Raw genomic sequence first — 19,676 nt, 5'->3', positions numbered from 1 at the left:
GCTTTGCCAACAACCGGGCTGCCAGGCTGTAGACGAGAACCTGTTCTGGCGACAGGTAAAAGCCATGGCGGGTAACCGTCAACAGTGGAGATCTCTGATTTCATCCCTTTGTTCTGCCGGACCGGCGGACATGGACACATAAGTAAGTATTGTCTATCACCAATAGCAAGGAAATTCGCAGGGTAGTACCAGACGGGTTTTATGGGGGCCCGTGTTACCACGAATCGAATTTTTACTCTTCAACTAATCCTCCATAAATGACGGGAATACAACGTTCCGACGCATTATATGTTCGTAGATTTCAAAGCAGCATACGATACAGTTGAACGCGAGCAGCTGAGGTAGATTATGCACGAGCACGGTTTTCTGGACAAACTGACGCCATCGGGTATGCCTCGAATTGCCATTAATTACCGCAAAAATCCTTGGATTTGCATCCAATTGCCGGTGTTGCCGCCCAAATGCCATCGTTTTTACCTCCAATTGCTGTCGGTGTTGCCGCCAAATGCCGTTGGTTTCGCCACCAATAGCCGTCGATGATAAATACTGACCGTCCGTCAGTGCGATCGTGCGATAAATGAGCAGGCGGCGAACCAAGTGTACCATTTTATAGTCACTGGCACTGCCGCTGCTATTTGTAAGCTAGTGTAGGTGGTGGAGGAAACCAAAACCATGTCGGCTGCTGCTGCTTAAATGATTGTCCGACACTGATTGAGCAAGCTATCGAACAATTTCGCATGTCTGCGGTGGGGATAATGCAAAATGTAACGTAAAGTGCATCGTGTGGGATTCACGTTGGCCATTGCCCGCTAATTCCGCATGTCTTCGGAGTCGGTGTTACCGTCAATAGCCATCGATGTTGCCAATTGGATTGGAAAGGGGTGTGGCTTACAAAGTGGTCTCAAAGGTTATCATTTGGATCCAAATCCTTTGGTGTATCTAATTGTCGTCCGTACCTGTGAAGCTAGGCGATCACAAGGGAAATGTACGGGAAAATTCGACCTGAAAACTTTACACACATTTTCACTATTTAGCGTATAAAAAATTATTATTAATATATTACTATAAAATTTCTGGACATTTTATCTATCCAACGACATATTAACTGTTATGTTTCGTTCAGTAGTATAGTAGCTATTAGCGTTTGAAATGTTTCATTCAAACGTTACACTTCTATTTTTCGTTTTTACAAAGTGCTACCCAGTCCCAGTATAGTAAACAAAGACGTAGTCCTACGTCACCAACTCCTAACCTTCGTAGACGACCTTAACATCCCAGATCGTTACCAGAAACTTCTGAATGGTGAAGGCAATCTGCGGCAGACTGAAAACGGATGCTAGAAGAATTGATTTATAGATCAACGCGTCAAAAACTAAATACCAGTTAAGAAGAGGCTCCAGATAAAACTAAGTTTTCCTCCCACGGATAGGGATTGACGAACTGGAAGTGGTTGATGAGTTTATATACTGGTCGCCATCAAATAATACGAGTAAAAGGTTTTAACGACCCATTCAAGCTGGAAGTTGTACCTACTTTTCCCTCCGAAGACGCTTCGATCAAGAAGCATATTTCACCACACAAAGCTGACAATGTACAAAATCAACTTATACAAACGGTTATTTGAACGGAATGTGTTGCAGGTTATTTTTGGTGGAGTACAAATTAGGCTTTAGGCTTAATTTCTATCGTTTATAGAACTGCGTTAAAAAGAATAATTATGAATGATTTTCGAGCGTCTTAGTAAAATTCACGAATATACGAGAATTTCTTTGATCATGCATTAAGCATTTATTAAATGGTGTTAATGGGGATTCAATAAAAATTTAATAGAAGCTTTCTACTTTTGCTCTAATTTTTACTGAGCTTCAATTTGTTAAACTTTATTTTGGCACGTATCGTTGTGAGAATTTTTTGCTTCTTAATGCAGTTATCGTAAATTTCATAAATACAGATTTATTTCGCATAACAACCGTTCAGTCGATGATGGTGCCAAGAGAATGTAATATAGTTGCCAACAATGTCCCTTAACGCGAACAAAACCGTGATCCTAAATCAATAATGTTACCCAAGGGACATTGTATGTGGGCAAACGAATAGCAAGCATACACCTTCTTGCCTAGCGCGTAGGAAATTGATAGCTGGTGGGTGTGTAGGACTTCGAATATTGAGTCTCGCTCGAGTATATAAACTGAGGCAAGAATGAAGGGCAAAGCCTGGCCTTTTGTTGGCAAGGTTATTCCTATTATGCTTTATATTGCTCCCCGTTGTACCTGTATGTATGTACGTATGTATATAACTGGTTGTTATCCGAGGTTATGTCACTTGATTAAACAGAGATGAAGTCCGGTTCCTGTTCGGAACTACAAAACTTATTATGTTTTTGTTCTTGATGACATGCTACTACTGGTGATAATTTTATTATAAGTATGATTCCCAGTATACTATTAGTAAACAAAAATGTGAATTTTGTACTAGCAATAACCGGATGCTATATAAGTGTAAGATGTGTAAGAAGTTGAGTATGATTTGCGACTACCAATTTTATGAAAAAATAATTGCTCAATTCCGTTACAATCAGTGCCTTCTGTGCCTAAAACGCACTGAAACTGAAGTGCCAGTTTCGATTCCATAAGCACTCATCATATACCAAAAACTTTAATACATGTATATTTAGTCGTTGGAATGCAAATATCCTAATTACTCATTCTCCACCAAATTGCTAAAACATTTTCCTCTCAACCATCATTACAGACCGCTACCGCCAGAATGCATCCCTCGGTTACGGCAACCGCAGCGAGCCAAAATGTAGCTCTGCTGCTACTGCTGCTGCTTTCCATCGTCACAAACCCAACCGAAAGCCGGTTCCGGGAGAAGGATAGTAAAAAGTCCAAATCCGCTCAGGCGAATCTACTGCAGGGTAGCCACGTCGGTACGCCCCTGATGAATCTCTGCTCGGGCGATCGAGAAATGAAACTGGTCTGCCACTGCAGTCCGGACGATCCGCACGTAAAGGCACAGAAGGCCAACTGTTGGATCTTCAGCAAAGATCTGCCCAGAAAGGACCCCAACTGGTTGGCATTTCAAACGCAGACAACACTTGAGCAGTTAAAAATTACCGTCCAGAAAATCGGCAATCTCACTTACATTCCGTCGGATGTAATAGTGACGCTCAAGTATCTCAAACAGCTAACCATCGAGTACGGAATGATTCCGGACCTGTTGAACTATGCCTTTGGCAATTTAACGGATCTGCGGAACATAACTTTGCATAAAAATCAAATTCGGATCGTGCATCCTTTCGCGTTTGCCAATCATCCCTACTTGGAAGAAATCAATCTCGAGCGAAACGAAATCATCGAACTGGATAAGGAGGCACTCGTGCGACTGCCCCACTTAAAGCGACTGAACTTGGATTTTAACAATCTTACGATGCTGCACGACGATGTTTTTGTCGATTTGACAAGTTTGGACGAACTGAAGCTGGAGTCGAACCAATTATCCGTTTTGACAAGAGAAATTTTCAAAGGTCTCGGAAACCTGCGATTCCTCAAACTCACCGCCAACACAATCAGCTACATCGGTGACACAGTTTTCGCCGAGTTGTGGAGTCTCCAGGAGCTGGACCTGGACGGCAACCACATTGAGGTACAGATTGGATAGGATGTTGATTATCGTTTGATTAAAATTAATTATTGATTTCTCAAAATTCCAGAAACTGTCGGCAAGAGCTTTTGATGGGCTAAACAACTTGAGGCGATTGAATCTCGAAAACAATAGACTAACTCGGCTAGAAAGGGGCATCTTCATTGGAGTGCCGGCTGTCCTGTCACTCAATCTTAATTCCAATCAGCTGGAAACAATCACCTACAACAACTTTCTGCCATTGATGGATAACCTCGTCAACAGTACAGCCGTACTACATCTTAAAGGTGAGCATTCTTGTTCAATTAATTTCTTTTGTTTGGGGTAAACCCATCCTGCTGTCGAACAATCATACTTGCCGAGGATTGGTCAAACAATTCGTAAAACTGTGGATCCAATTAAGTGAAACCGTGAACGGGGCCGGCCGGTAGCTCTGGGCGAAGAAGTGTGGGTTTCATTTTACTGCTTTGTTTGCGTTCACACTGACGTCACTGTGACTGAGGAAAGAATTTTTGGCACACAGCAGCACAGTAATTGCAGTGCAGTCTAAGCAAGGGGAAACCGTGCTGCCAGGTTAGGTCCAGTAAGGAAAACTAAATTCAACAAGTTCCTCTTGGTTGGAACTTGGCTTAGAATGACTTAGAAAACGAATTCGGTATAAACTCAACCATCAGATCAGAAAGGAACAGCAATAATAATCGAACAAACAAAAAGAATTTCGCGGCAACACGTCCTTCTCCTAGCAACGTCATTCCCAGCTCGGTGGCAGTTCATTGTTTTTCCATACAATATGAATTCCAACAAGTTCTTTCTGTATGTCTCTCTCTCTCCCAGCACACTGCGGCCGATGGAGTAAGTGCGATCTCTTACCGTGGCCTAACCCTCGGACGTTTTTCCTTCACCGCCTTCGCCGTGACTGATCCTCATGGGAAGTAAGGTGTGAAGTTAATTTTCCGGCCTGCAATTTGTTTTTCTTTGATTTCTCCACCATCCACCAGCCAGCCAGCAGCGGCACCAGTCGGTGCTGTCGTCGTTTTTGTGATGTTTTCTCATGCTGTGCTTTGAACCAGCCTGCAGCAATGGTAGGACTGAGATTTTCGGAATATTCAACCGTACACCACCCGTGCGGATACTATCAGAGCGGTAATTCGGGTGGATTCACGAAGGAAAGGAATCGAGTGTTCTTTTTTTCGACAATCACAAACGACACAGGAGTTGGATGGATTTATGGAATGGTATAACACGGAATGCTCAGGCTGGTAGCCAGTGGCGGTGGCAGGATTGATTCTGGGGGGTTGTGAATCCTGCTCACAATTTTGTCACTCACAAATATATGCACTAGGCGTTGCAGTTCAATATCGTCAGGGTCCATCTTAAGTGCTTTAACGATGTGTACGTCGTCAGCGCAAACAAAAATCGGCAGCCAGGCGGCAGGAGTGCAGACAGTTCATTGGCAAAAAGATAAAAGAGTAGTGGTCCATGGTTGCTTCCCTGTAGTACATCAAAGATGTTACAGAAAGATTTATGAGTGTATCGTTAATAACTATCAAATAAATTGACATTACTTATTTGGTCTGCATGAAAAATTGGCGAACTTTGGAGTTTACCCTTGCCATAAGGGTAAGTGCAGACTTTTTGGCAACCAATTTAACTGCGTTTGTCCAATATTTTCGAAATTTATCTATAGTTGTTGTTTGTTGTTTGTGCTGGGACAGCACTCTCTTCACCAAAGCCCAATACCGCTCGATGAGGCGTAACTCTGGACAGTTAGGTGGATTCACCTCCATCGGTACAATATGGACTCCATTAGCATCATACCATTCCAAAATATCTTTGGCGTAGTGACAGGATGCCAAATCAGGCCAAAACAGCGAGGGTACATCATGGGTGTGTAGGAACGCTAACAATCGTTTCTGTAGGCATTCTTCACGGTATATTTCCTTGTTAACCGTTCCCGTAGTGATGTAACTATTGCTTGCTCGACCACAGCTGCATATGGCCAGCCATACTAAATATTTTTTGGGGAACTTGGCTTTCTGCTTTGTCCTAAAATGTTCTGCAACGCCATTCCGTTTCATGGCAGTGTAAAAAGACATACCAGGAAGCTGTTTAAAGTCTTCTAAAACTTACGTTTCATCGTCCATTATAACGTATGAAAACTTCGGTAAATATTCGCGATAAAGCTTACGAGCGAGTGTTTTGGCCGTCGTATTTTGCTTATCATTACGGTTTGGCACAGTCCTCACCTTGAAAAACTGCATGCCTTGTCGTTATTTTACGAGCAATCGTACGTACAGAAAGATCTGGTCTCCTCCGTAATATTTGTTTTATCTTCGCATCCTTGTGGTGGTTCCTCAGATCCGGTTTTGTTCCACTTCCCAACTTCCTAGTTGTTGTCAAGCGAGTATCGAACGATTTTAAAACACTGTTAACCGTGCTTGGAGGAAATCCAAGCTTTTTGGCAAGTTTTCTTAACGAGAGATCCGGATTTTCATTGCGACCGCACACAAATGCTTTTCCCACCTGCTCTTCTTTCGACGCCATTTTACGCTGAGCGCTTGTGATATAAACAAGTGTTATATTTTCAGAAAGAACAGACATACGTCTACCACTCTGCAAGATATTTCACTCATTGTTAATGTATTTCCGAAGCTGTTAGGGGTGTCCAAATTTTGTCGCGAACAACCCTTACCATTCTTCTTCTTTTCTTACCATAGAATCTCAAATTAGAGAAACTGTGCATAATTCTTTCAAAACTATTAGAAAACAGGGGTATATAAGCATGTTTTCATTCTTAAAACGACGGTGTCTGGTAATGGATTAAACTGTTAAAAAGTTCGTCATTCTTCTCACTTTTCTTGGGCAATATAACAGCTTGAATGTTTGGCAGAACATACTCCGAAGTAACTCCGAAGAAAGGTTTGTTCACTTCTCGATATGTCTATTTGGACAGCCAGATGCGGAAGATACTGGTCTGCTCGTCGTCACACAATTTGCGTTGCCTGCGGCTTAATCCTAAATTTCAGCTACGAAATCACTGCTGCTGGTTCGTGGACGCACGTAATGTTGCTTTCTCAGAAAACAATGCCTACCAGAAACTGCAGACCAGCGGAACTTTTCCATTCCCTGCTTTACCAGATGGATGTTAGACGAAACGTTTGAAATGGCAAACAAACTGATCAAAATGAATCCGATTTTCGACTAACCCTTTGTTATATAGGGTACGGGTGGGTATTTCCAGCCCATTAAGCGGTAGCCTGAGCCTCAGGAACTACGTTGAAACTATATTTATACCAGTTGATAGAATAATATTTGCTGAATATCGGCGTGTATTTTGGTCTTAATAAAATGCTACTGAATTTGAGTTATAGTCGCGAGAAATGATGAAGTCGCTGCGGCTAAATTGAGCCCATTTTCTATAGTGATGTCTGTGTTTTTTAAATCCAACAGACCGAAATAGCTAGCACAGCGATTAAATGCTTTTCAAAAACAAATCAAAAGAGACAAGAAAAGAGAGACCGATGGATAACTTCTCGCTATTGCCTACATTCCGGTCTCATTGAAGATAATTAGTTTTGCAATGACAACAGCTTGCTGCTGGCGCTAGTGTATCACTGTATCTTTCATATACACTAGCGCCAGTTGTCACTCAAATACCAGATATGTCAGCACATATGTTGGTAGTAGTGTAAATAACGCACCATATGCTGGAATTAAAAAGAAAATGCTGCTAATGGCTAGTGAATGAAAATTGATTTATATTTTCATATCAGAGGGGAATTTTTGTGTTCTTCCGTGATAAAAAGAAGTAGAATTGTTCTGTGATACCATATTCACAGCTGTTTAGTTTCTAGAATAAGTAAACGTGATCATAATTGTGTGTTTTCCAAATCATCATCAAGGGCGAATACGCGTAAGCGATTGCTGCTAGTTTTTTCAGCCTGGTTACGTACTAGTGGCAAAACAGTGGTTTTGATGTTTATTGAATAAAATTAAGCAAAATACTTACATTTTTATGAAAATAGTTATAACGCATTAAAGCCTGTGAGTGCTACTATGCCTATGAGATTCAGTATTGTTATATAACGGCAAAGTTTTATTCGGGAAAGTGTAACCAAAAAGGTAATGTATGCCGAAATTAGTAGCGTGATGGGAATACCCTCCCGTACCCTACTAAAGTAACGAGCGGCTGAAAAAGTGGTAACTACGGAATGCAGAAATGATGGACCACGAAAAAAGGGCCGGCCTTCGAAGATATACTTTGTTCAAATAAAACAGGGCCTACTGCTTGGCATAATACTAGTTATCATTTTCTGTAAAGCTAGCGGAGCAGAAGGTGCTGTCAGCGTCGGCGTCAATGCGGCCGCCATGTGGTTTTGAAAAGTATGCCACCAAAGAAAAAAGAACAAGAAGGCGCGCAAAGCTGCTCAGGCTTCCCGATTTGTTCAGTACGTTCGACGATTGCCTTTCTCGACTCTCGAGGCTTGGATGTAACTGTTAATGTTGCAAGTTAGAGTTATGATGATAATCGAATAATTGGTCCTTTTAAGGCAACAATTGGTCCTTTCAAGGACTTGCTACAAGCACGTCAGTAAGCGGCGTCGAATCCCTGTCTCTTGCTCCGAGAAGGTTGTACTAGTTTACGCTTGTTACATAGCAGGAAATATGGCACATACGCTAAAATTTCTGTTTTATTTGTCTTTATCCTCCTACCACAGGGGTGAAGGGTCTCAAACCGTCATAAAATAAATTCATGCCTCCAAAATCTCCACATGCCAAATTTGGTTCCATTTGCTTGGTTAGCTCTCGAGTTATGATGAAATTTATATTTCATTTGTATAGGATCCCCCCCTGTTAAAATACGGATGGGTCTCAGTACTCCATAGAAAAAAACGCCAAATTTGGTTCCATTTGCTTAATTAGTTCTCAAGTTTCGAGGAAATTCGTGTTTCATTTGTATGGGAGCCCCCCCCCCTCTTACCTCTCTAGACATCGATGCTGAAAAAATATCCGTAGCTATCCGTAAACTATACATTTGATACTACATCATGCGTCTGGACGGGTGGAGCACGATCAGTTATTGAATATCTAAGGGCTATTTCTAAGTAAAAAACTAACTCCAAATTCAACTCCAATTCCAAGCCCAAATCGCCGGAGCGATGTAATTTAGATATTTGTACATGCAGAAATTCCAAGTCGTAGTCTAAGTCCAAGCTCAACTCGTAGTTCAAGTCCGAGTCGTAATCCACGTCCAAGTCCAAGTCCAAAACCCAGTCGTCCAAGTCCAAGTCGCAGTCCAAGTCCAAGCACAAATCGTAGTCCAATTTCAAACCATAGCCAAAGTTCAAGTTCAAATCCAAGTCGTAGTTCAAGTCCAAATCGTAGTTCACGTCCAAGTCGTAATCCAAGCCCAAGTCTAAGTTGAAGTCCAAGTCCAAGTCCAACTCGCAGTCCACATCCAAGTTGTGCAAGTCCAAATCATAGTTCATGTCCAAAAGGTAATCGAAGTGCAAGTCAAAGTCCAAATCCAAGTCGAAGTCCAAATCCAATTTCAAATCGTAGTCCAAGTCCGGATAAACTGACGCGGCTGATCAAAGCTACTCCGGAACGAGTGATGTGCTACGTGCGCGTTTCGGGAAGTGAATGTACTGTCCTGTATGTTATTCAATATCGCTATTGAAGGTGTGATCCGGCGAGCGGGCATCGTAACGAGAGGAACGATCTTCAGCAAGAGTAGCCAACTCCTAGCCTTTGCAGACGACCTCGACATCATTACTAGAAACCGTGGGACGGCGGAGGTAATCTAGAACAGACTAAAAAAGGAGAATAGGGTTACAAATTAATGCGTTGAAAACCAAATATATGGTAGGAAGAGTCTCCCGAGAAAGTAACGTTTGCCTCCCACGGACAGTGACTATTGACGGTGATGAACTGGAAGTGATTGATGAGTTCGTATATTTGGAATCTCTGGTCACCGCTGACAATAGTACGAGTAAGGAGATCCAACGACGCATTCAGGCTGGAAATCGAACCTACTTTTCCCTTCGCAAGACGTTTCGACCAAGGAGCATACGCCGCCGCACAAAGCTGACGATGTAGAAAAAGCTAATAAGACCGGTAGTCCTCTACGGACTTGAGACAGTAACTTTATTTGCGGAAGACATACGTGCACTTGCCGTTTTTGAACGAAAGGTGGTGCGGACTATTTTTGGCGGAGTACAGACGGAAAGCGAAGAGTGGCGGAGACGTATGAATGACGAGTTATAGGCACTGCTTGGAGATATTCCCATCGTACACCTGGCGAAAGTTGGGAGACTACGGTGGGCCGGCCACGTCGCAAGAATGCCGGACGACTGTGTAGTGAAATCCGTTCTCTTCAAGAAACCCACCGGCACCAGGAATAGAGGGGCTCAACGTGCTAGATGGCTCGACCAGGTTGAAGCCGACTTGCGTGAGTCGAGACGCGCAACGAATTGGCGACGAGTAGCCCAGGACCGAGTACAATGGAGAGGAATTCTTGATACGGCAAGAGCCACCCCGGCTCTCGGCCCAATAAGAAGTAAGAAGAAGTCCAAGTCCGAGTCGTAATCCAAGTCAAAGTCAAAATCCAAGTCGTACCCCAATTCTAAGTCCTAATCGAAATCCAATTTTAAGCTATACTCCAAGTCCAAGTCCAAGTCCAAGTCCAAGTCCAAGTCCAAGTCCAAGTCCAAGTCCAAGTCCAAGTCCAAGTCCAAGTCCAAGTCCAAGTCCAAGTCCAAGTCCAAGTCCAAGTCCAAGTCCAAGTCCAAGTCCAAGTCCAAGTCCAAGTCCAAGTCCAAGTCCAAGTCCAAGTCCAAGTCCAAGTCCAAGTCCAAGTCCAAGTCCAAGTCCAAGTCCAAGTCCAAGTCCAAGTCCAAGTCCAAGTCCAAGTCCAAGTCCAAGTCCAAGTCCAAGTCCAAGTCCAAGTCCAAGTCCAAGTCCAAGTCCAAGTCCAAGTCCAAGTCCAAGTCCAAGTCCAAGTCCAAGTTCAAGTCCAAGTCCAAGTCCAAGTGCAAGTCCAAGTCCAAGTCCAAGTCCAAGTCCAAGTCCAAGTCCAAGTCCAAGTCCAAGTCCATGTCCATGTCCAAGTCCAAATCCCAGTCGTTCAAGTCCAAGTCGTAGTTCAAGTCCATATTGTAACTCAAGTCTAACTCCAACTCGTAGTCTAATTCCAAGTTCAAATCTCCAATTTCAAATCATCGCCCAAGTCCAAGTCGTAATCCCAGTCCAAATCAAAATCCTATTCGTAGTCTAAGTCCAAGTCCAAATCATAATCCAATTTCAAGGTGTGGTCCATGTCCAAGTTGTAGTCCAAGACCAAGTCATAGCAGAAGTTCAAGGCATAGCCCAAGTTCAAGTCCAGGCATAAGTTGTATTTGTGTTTGAATATAGGCTATCCCAGCTGGCACCAACTCGTATATCCATGTACGAAAACTATCGTAAATATCTCCTATCAAACTCGAAATCGTAACTAAAGCTGGATAAAGTGGGATCAAGTTGATTTTCTGTCGTATATAGTGATAATGACTGACATACATACGATTTTCAGCACAAAATCGTAGAGTAGTACGGAGTGACTCGCGCTTAATCGGATATTATCGTATATAGATACTTATATAATCGTAACGATCAAAATTATTCGTAATCACGTATATCGCCTCCAAAATAGTACGGATATGCCAATTTTACGCATGAAATACGATTTATTTAGCATGTATATCTGTACGTAATGCTGATTTTTACCTTTTTACCTTTGTTATAGTATATAACAAAGGTTTAGAAATTGGTCGAAAAACACAAAACTGATCCGAGGCCCGGAGGGCCGAATCACATATACCAATCGATAGAGCTCGACGAACTGAGCAATGTCTGTGTGTGTGTATGTGTGTGTGTATGTGTGTGTGTGTGTGTGTATGTGTGTGTGTGCAGCTCATTTTCTATCGCCTGTTTCTCGGATATGGCTGAACCGATTTATGCGTTATGAGTCTCATTTGAAAGATATTATTGCCTAGTATATCACTATTGAATTGCTTCGTGGTCCGATGTTTCGTTTAAAAGTTATAAGCAAAAATGTGAAAACTACGTGACACGATTTTCTCCGGAACCACACAACCGATTTCAGTGATCTTAGTACCAAATGAAAGCTCTTGCTAAATTATAAAAATTTTCAGCAAATTTTATTGAAAACAAACAAGTAGTTTAAAAGTTATGCTTAAAAACGTGTTTTGACAAGGTAATAATTATCGCCTGTTTCTCAGAGATGGCCAAGACGATTTATGCGTTATTAGTCTCATTTGAAAGGTAATATAGCCGGATAGATCACTATTGAATGGTTTTTTGATTGGACTTTTAGTTTGAAAGTTATGAGCAATTGAAGTTACGCGTTAAAATTTACAATACTTTATAACGATTTTAACCAAGATAATTTATCTAGTTTCAATTGTTTTAGTATTAAACGAGAGGTCTTAACACTGCAAATGTATTTACCAAATTTCATAATGATTGGTTTTACTGGTCAAAACATATTTAAAAACGATTGATGAAATTTATTCAAGGAAACCCTAATGACCAAACCTTTAATGGGACCAAACCTCAAAAACAGAATAATATAGTAAAAATGTGTAATTTTTCAACGGGTGTTTCTTTGCAGCAGTTAATTAATAAAATATAGCACATTTTCTTACACTTTTAGGGTGACCGTGAATCCACCTAATAGGGTGACACAAATTTTTGTTTTTTAAACGCGTCCAAAAAAATAGCGTCTTCACAAAAATTCTAGAACACACTAAAATAAGCAACTTTGCTGCATATAGTAACTATCTAACTCTTACTGGTTGCGAAATTTAATGATTTGTTTGAAGAAACCACTTTAAAATCAAGCAAAGCAAAGCCATGGGTGTAAACGTCCTGAATGAAAATGTCCACGCTTGTCCACGGAAGGGGGGGAGGGGGTATGGAAAATGTCCACGTGGACAAGTTTTTTTTTCCTGAAAAAATAGAAATTAGAAACAACAATGTTGAATCTATTCTACATATGTATTAACATTAACCATTGATCAGTGATTGTCTTTGAGCTCAAATAAAGATTTATCTTCTGAGGCATATGTTGACCTAAACACATGAACCAATCATTACGAGGGCACATATCTGGTATAAATCTTATCGAAAAGTTTAAGCCTGCGTTAGTACACATAGCTGTTGATTGCCGAACCTGACATTTGATGTAATGCAGTAATAAAGATGTTATTATTGTTTTACAATCCTTGCCTTCTTTTGAAAATGATAAAGGTAACAGAAGAATCCACGAATATTCACCAGTCACGTGACTCATTTATCATTTAGGTCGGGCTTGCACCAAATGTGGATTGTAGTTTGCCTCAAAATCAAATGCAAGGGCATCCATGGGCAGCGTATTTCCAAAAGGATCCGCCTGCAGAAAATTTTATGAATCACATCGCATCGGAAAGGTCTTGTGTTATATTGAAGTAGACGGCCAAACTGAGGTGCTTTGGTTAGACAAAGATACTCTGGACAGAGATGAATCGTCAAGCAAAAGTCGAGCTGAAACGGACTTTATTGTAGTCGATAATAATTTGCAGTAGACAAGATCACAAAAATTAAGGTTCTAACACCTTGCATATAGATTATAATACGCTGCGGAAAATTGACGGAAAATCCATGGAAAAACTCAAATTTCCGCAACGACTTAAAATTCGTATGCATGTGTCGGGGTCTTTAGACTGGAGCTTCCATTCACGTAAGCTTTTTCAATAAATACTGCATAAATCAAGTTGAAAAATTTAGCAGAATGCATTTCAGTTATGTTAAATTTGACATAAGCAAAATAATGTCCACGTGGACAAACAGGGGAGGGGGTGGGGGTTGAACCAATGTCCACGCTTGTCCACGGAGGGGGACGGGGGGGGGGGGTTGAAAATTGGTATTTTTCTGTCCACGTGGTATCTGGATGGCCCCTTACGGCGGCATAAATGCACTTGAATGCGTCTATTTTGCATGAAACGGTTACTGGTGTTATTGGAAAGCTTATCCTTTAGAATAATTGGGTTGAAATGTATTTATGCCGCCGTAATAAGCATAAGAGAAGAAACGCAAAGAGAATCTCTCATTTGCACATTGGAACTTTTGACATGTTGGTCGAGATTTCCATGTTTATCTGTAAGTAAAAATAAAAAGGTTTGACAAAACGGGTCTTTTCTTAAAAAGGAGGTACTACCACTAATCGTACCACTAATAGAGGTATCAATCGGCACCAAATTTAAGATTTTTGCTTTCTGACCTAAAATGAACAATCTGACAAAATTTGGTTCAAATCCGTGAAAGTCGATTACACGGTTATCGGATACTTTGCATGTGTTGACTCCAATAGATAATTTTGAGATTTCACATCTGAATAACTTGAGAACGGCTGGGCCCAAGAAACAGTTTATATAAGAATTTAGTTCAAAGTGATGCGTATATAATTTGACTCTGTCAGTTTTATGAAAATTACAAATTCAAATACAAATCAAAAATAATATTTTAACTGAAAATGCCTATGTCAAATGACATATAAGATGGTATAACAAAGGTTCCTTTCACCACTAGGTGGATTAAATCGGGTTTTATACATATGAAAATGCTAGCTGGGTATGAGCTCGTTCTTTCTTAAGACTAATTTACAAACAATTATTTGCCGAATTCTACATATAGAAACAAGTTACATATGAAATAAAAATAGAATCACTAAAGCAGTTGTAGTATAACCTAAGCCTATGTTTAATGGTATTCGAGCTCATGTTAGTGTTAATAATATGCTGAAGCGCGTTAAAGGCGTTCATGAAACGGGAAGTGGGTTCGTGCGGGGAATAGTTCCTAGAATGAAACGGTGGATCGAAGATTCTGCATCGTCGAAGTGTAACTGGGCTATTGTTGAAAATTAATCTCATGGTCAATGGTTGACTAACAGTTCATCCTGAGAGTATGTTCGTGAATAACACGATATCTGCTATCTTATACCTCGAGTGTACCGTGCCAGTGTCCACCAAATAACAGAGGTCATGGTAGGGTGGTAGCTGTTCTACGTTCCATCCAAAATTCCTGAGAGCAAACCTTACAAATCTCTTCTGGATTCCCTCGATGCGTTGAATATCCGTTACATACTGCGGACGCCAAATAACGCTAGCGAAATTCAGTTTGCTTCTGACTAGACCTTTGTACATACGGATCATCGAGGTCACGGCCAATAAAGGTCCTTACAAGCGCAAAAATTTTCAGGCTCTAGTTAATCACGTTGTCAATGTGTCTAACAAAGGAAAGTGATCTGTCGAATGTTACCCCTAGGTCACGTACATATTCTACACGCGGTATAGTACTATCTCGGTGAACGTAGTCGAAGATCGCAGTCCAAATCCAAGTCGTAGTGCAAGTCCAAGTTATAGTCCAAGTCACAGTCCAAGTCCAAGTCGCAGTGCAAGGCCAAATCAAAGTTCAAGTCCAAGTCATATTCCAAGTACAAATCGCAATGCAAGTCCAAATCGTAGTCCAATTTCAAGTCATAATCCAAATCCAATTCGTAGTCCAAGTTCAAGTTGTAGTCCAAGTCCAAGTTGTAGTCCAAGTCCAAATCGCAGTACAAGTCCAAATCGTAGTTCAAGTCCATGTCATATTCCGAAACGTCGTCCTAGTCCAAGTCCAAATCATAGTCCAATTTCAAGTCGTAGTCCAAATTCAAATCATAGTCCAAGTTCAGGTCGTAGTCCAAGTCCATGTCGTAATCCAAATCCAAGTCGTAGTCCAAGTCCAAGTCGCAGTGCAAGTCCACATCGTAGTCCAAGTCCAAGTCGTCGTCCAAGATTATGCCATATTCGAAGTTCAAGTCGTAGTCCAAACCCAAGTCGCAGTTCAAGTCCAAGTCCTAATCCAACTCCAAGTCGTAGAGCAGGTCCAAGTCCAATTCCAAGCCCAAGTCCAAATCAAAGTTCAAACTTAGTTTCTGTGTCATCGATAGTTCTGCTTTTGCTACCGCTCATGAAAGTAGCAATAAAGTTTGATGCGATATTGCACGCTTTGATGTCAACCGCTGCGGTTCAATTGCAAATTAGCGCGTGCCGTTTGGGTGTTATTGCCGGCTGACACACATATCTAAAGCAGAAAGAACTGGCGGTCGAAGTTACTCGGGAAGAAAAGTTGGAAATTTTGGTACCATCACTAAGCGTTGAAAAGCCAATCAGTGCTTATCAGAGCTATCAATTCTAGTAATTGAAGATGAAATAAGTTTTCTACAATTGCATTTCTGGTTTTTGTTACATTTTGTTCACCATCTTTAGATATGTAAATAACGAAGGGTGGTTTGGTCGTCGGAAAACCGAATGTATGCAAACTCCGATGCCATCGCTAAGTATTTTAAAATCAAGAAGCCATGGTGACAAAAACTTTAAAAATAATTTGCAATGACCTTATGCACAAAATATGGAAATCTTTGAAAGAAGGAAAACGCGTAGAAATTAAAAATCAACGAGTGACACCACCATAATGTAATTGAGAATGGCGGATGACGTTTGAATAGAAAACCTTAACGGGAAATTAGCAGTCATTAACTTTTCGTCGGTGAGCCCAATTTCGGAAGCAGTTTTTGGACCCAAAAGCGGGGTCTTGTTTATAGAAATGTTCACTGCATTCTTCTTGCCAATCTGAACACAGCAAATATATTTTCATGACAAAAATTTTCTTTTGAATAAAAAACTACAAGGTATACAGCCCTAAGGGTTGTACGAAAGTGTGACGTAGGACTGTGTCATATAATACTCATTACATTGATAACATGTTTTAATCGATGAAGTATAACTTTATGTCTGATCATTAGATCAAAGACTAATGCAAACTGCATTTATGGCATATGCATATTTGAGTATCTGTGAGTATCATTGTTTGAGTGTTTATTTGTAAAAGAAGAGCGAAATATTCTAATTTAATTCTTCATTGAATCAATGGTGGTTTTGAAAAAAAGCGTTTGAAATTGTTTGGTGGCCCTGAAAAGAACTATGTTCGAGCTGATAGCACTTCAGCACATCAGTACTATAATTACTGTTGCCAATATATAGATGGTTGTCGCTATTCGGTCGTTTAGACTCTAGGATGATGGTTGCCCGCTAATACAGGAGTGATAGGAAATACCAAATCACTGTAAAGTAGAAATGGATTAGTTTTATCAAAATACTGACCGTCCGTCAGTGCGATCGTGCGATAAATGAGTAGACGGCGAACCTAGTGTGCTATTTTATAGTCACTGGCACTGCCGTTGCTACTTGTAAGCTAGTGTAGATGTTGGGGGAAAACCAGATCGACTGCTGCTGCTGCTCAAATGATTATCCGACGCTGAATGAGTAAGCATTTTCCATGTTTACCATGGTATAACGCAAAATGGAACGTTAACCATTTAGAAAGTGTAGAAAAATCTTTCCATTCTTCAATTACTATAGTTCTTATAAGAACTGTTTAAGACCACAATGGCCTGCTGCTGAATTTGCTGCCCGTCAGTCGATCCGTTTCCATTTGCCTTCAGTGTTGGTTTGCGATAATTGCCATTGAAACTGCCGCCAAAATACCATCGGGTATGCCTCGAATTGCCATTATTTGCCGCAAAAGTCCTTGGATTTGCATCCAATTGCCGGTGTTGCCGCCAAAATGCCATCGTTTTTACCTCCAATTGCTGTCGGTGTTGCCGCCAAATGCCGTTGGTTTCGCCACCAATAGCCGTCGATGATAAATACTGACCGTCCGTCAGTGCGATCGTGCGATAAATGAGCAAGCGGCGAACCAAGTGTACCATTTTATAGTCACTGGCACTGCCGCTGCTACTTGTAAGCTAGTGTAGGTGGTGGAGGAAACCATATCGGCTGCTGCTGCTTAAATGATTGTCCGACACTGATTGAGCAAGCTATCGAACAATTTCGCATGTCTGCGATGGGGATAATGCAAAATTTAACGTAAAGTGCATCGTGTGGGATTCACGTTGGCCATTGCCCGCTGATTCCGCTTGTCTTCGGGGTCGGTGTTGCCGTCAATAGCCATCGATGTTGCCAATTGGATTAAGAAGGGGTGTGGCTTACAAAGTGGTCTCAAAGGTTATCATTTGGATCCAAATCCTTTGGTGTATCTAATTGTCGTCCGTGCCTGTGAAGCTAGGCGATCACAAGGGAAATGTATGGGAAAATTCGACTTTAAAACTTTACACACATTTTCACTATTTAGCGTATAAAAATTTATTATTAATATGTTACTATAAAATTGCTGGACATTTTATCTATCCAACGACATATTAACTGTTATGTTTCGCTCAGTAGTATAGTAGCTATTAGCGTTTGAAATATTTCATTCAAACGTTACACTTCTATTTTTCGTTTTTACAAAGTGCTACTCAGTCCCAATATAGTAAACAAAGACGTAGTCCTACGTCAAAAACTGCTTTTGAATTTTGCAGAATCAATGACGACTAATTTCACCTTAAGCATCATTGGTGATGCATGCATACCTATTCATTGAGATCATTGATGCCACTCGGGATTCCGAAATAATGTCGAACAACTGCTACTTTCTCATCCGCAAATTATCCCCATTTCGAAAAAGCAGGTTAACGCAAGTTTTTATTTTTTGGGAGAAACCAGCACTACAATAGAACATTCAAATACCAACTTTTACAGAAGTTTATTTTATGTATGTATTTCCAAAAACATCTTTTTCAAAACATATTCTGCTAGCATCCACCACCACCCCGCTGAAGTCCTGACGACGTCCCCCTTCACCGCTGCTGACAGCTCAGTTGTTTGAATAAACTCCCATCCCACTAAACCCTCAATCATTCGGTTGAAATACTTTCTCGGCTTCCAGTTGGAGTTTTTTGTTGTTTCACTACACAGTGAAATGCTAATTGAAGTGGCCCCCTCTGAATCTGCAGAAATCTGTCAGTGCCTTTGCTGGCTGCCGGTCGCTCTGAGACGGATTTAAAGGAAGTTTTTAATCTTTGAGAGTTTTTCACGCTTTCGGACTCCGATTGGTGATGCTAGGATGATATTCTAAGTTTATTTTGCTTGTAATGCTGATGCCGTTTATTCAGATGGTAAAAGGAATGTATGAGAAATTGTTCCAAAATCTGCGGGTTGCAATATAATACATTCGATGCGGCACATAACTTTGAATTGATTTTCCATTCCAAATATTCGGCCGTAAAGCTAAATAGGTTAGCGAATTTTGCGCTGATGATAAAATTCTTTTGCAGCTTTTGCCGAGCTTTACTAATTGAAAATTCATAACGATTGCTCCATACTCACGAGAGAGCAATTATGATGCGCATACTATGAATAGCATTCCAATCGACTGGCGTAGAAGGCACGTTACGTAAAATAATGCAACAGGGGAGGATGAGCAATGAAAATCGGAAAGTTACAAGGCATAAAACAAGCAATAAAACAATTCCAAAATTTTATCATTTCCATTTTTACAGGCCTCCGACAAGTGTCACCATTGTTTCCGCCCATTTCGGTAGGATTCCGTTGCGTTAGTGGTTGTTAGGGTGGCTGAGATTAAAAGTGCAAAGCAGCTTTTGTTGATCCTTGTTCTGGCCGACGACTTCTCGGAAACCCCCGTGCTAAATCCCTTTGTAGATAATTCCTACAGTTTTGGCACCAACCTGTCTCGGCCACTCTACCAGTTTGAAAACACTGGATGCTGGTAGATCCCTGGAGAATGCGCGTCTTACCCCCACATTCGCCCTCCTCCACACCTCGGTTTTAGCAGGCAATGCAAAGAAGAAAGCGATGCAAGAAAACAAAAGCATGGCTTTCTTTCTTTTATTAATTTCCATGAATATGGGTGTGGGAAGTTGGTACGTATGAAGCGGCACTTACGGAGCGAAAGGAAATTGCGGGATCAACTGGAATCCTCGCGCTGCTGGCTGCTGCGCAGAACCAAGCCGACCCCGTGTGGCTGGCTGTTTGGCTGGAAGTGGTTTCGGGACA

General features: G+C 41.2%; 1 protein-coding gene across 1 annotated transcript in view; it reads left to right on the top strand.

Moving 5' to 3' along the window:
• The first annotated feature begins 2,766 nt into the window (after positions 1–2,766).
• LOC128739596 (connectin) overlaps positions 2,767–19,676 on the top strand; it is a 28,726-nt gene continuing 11,816 nt past the window's right edge. The window contains exons 1-2 of the mRNA XM_053835091.1: positions 2,767–3,645; positions 3,713–3,929. Of these exons, the coding sequence (XP_053691066.1) occupies positions 2,767–3,645; positions 3,713–3,929 (1,096 nt within the window). The remainder of the gene's footprint in view (positions 3,646–3,712; positions 3,930–19,676) is intronic.

Source organism: Sabethes cyaneus, chromosome 3 (assembly GCF_943734655.1).
Source record: "Sabethes cyaneus chromosome 3, idSabCyanKW18_F2, whole genome shotgun sequence".
Classification (NCBI taxonomy): domain Eukaryota; kingdom Metazoa; phylum Arthropoda; class Insecta; order Diptera; family Culicidae; genus Sabethes; species Sabethes cyaneus.
Note: the sequence above shows the minus strand (reverse complement) of the source record. Positions and strands in the feature narration are given on the sequence as shown.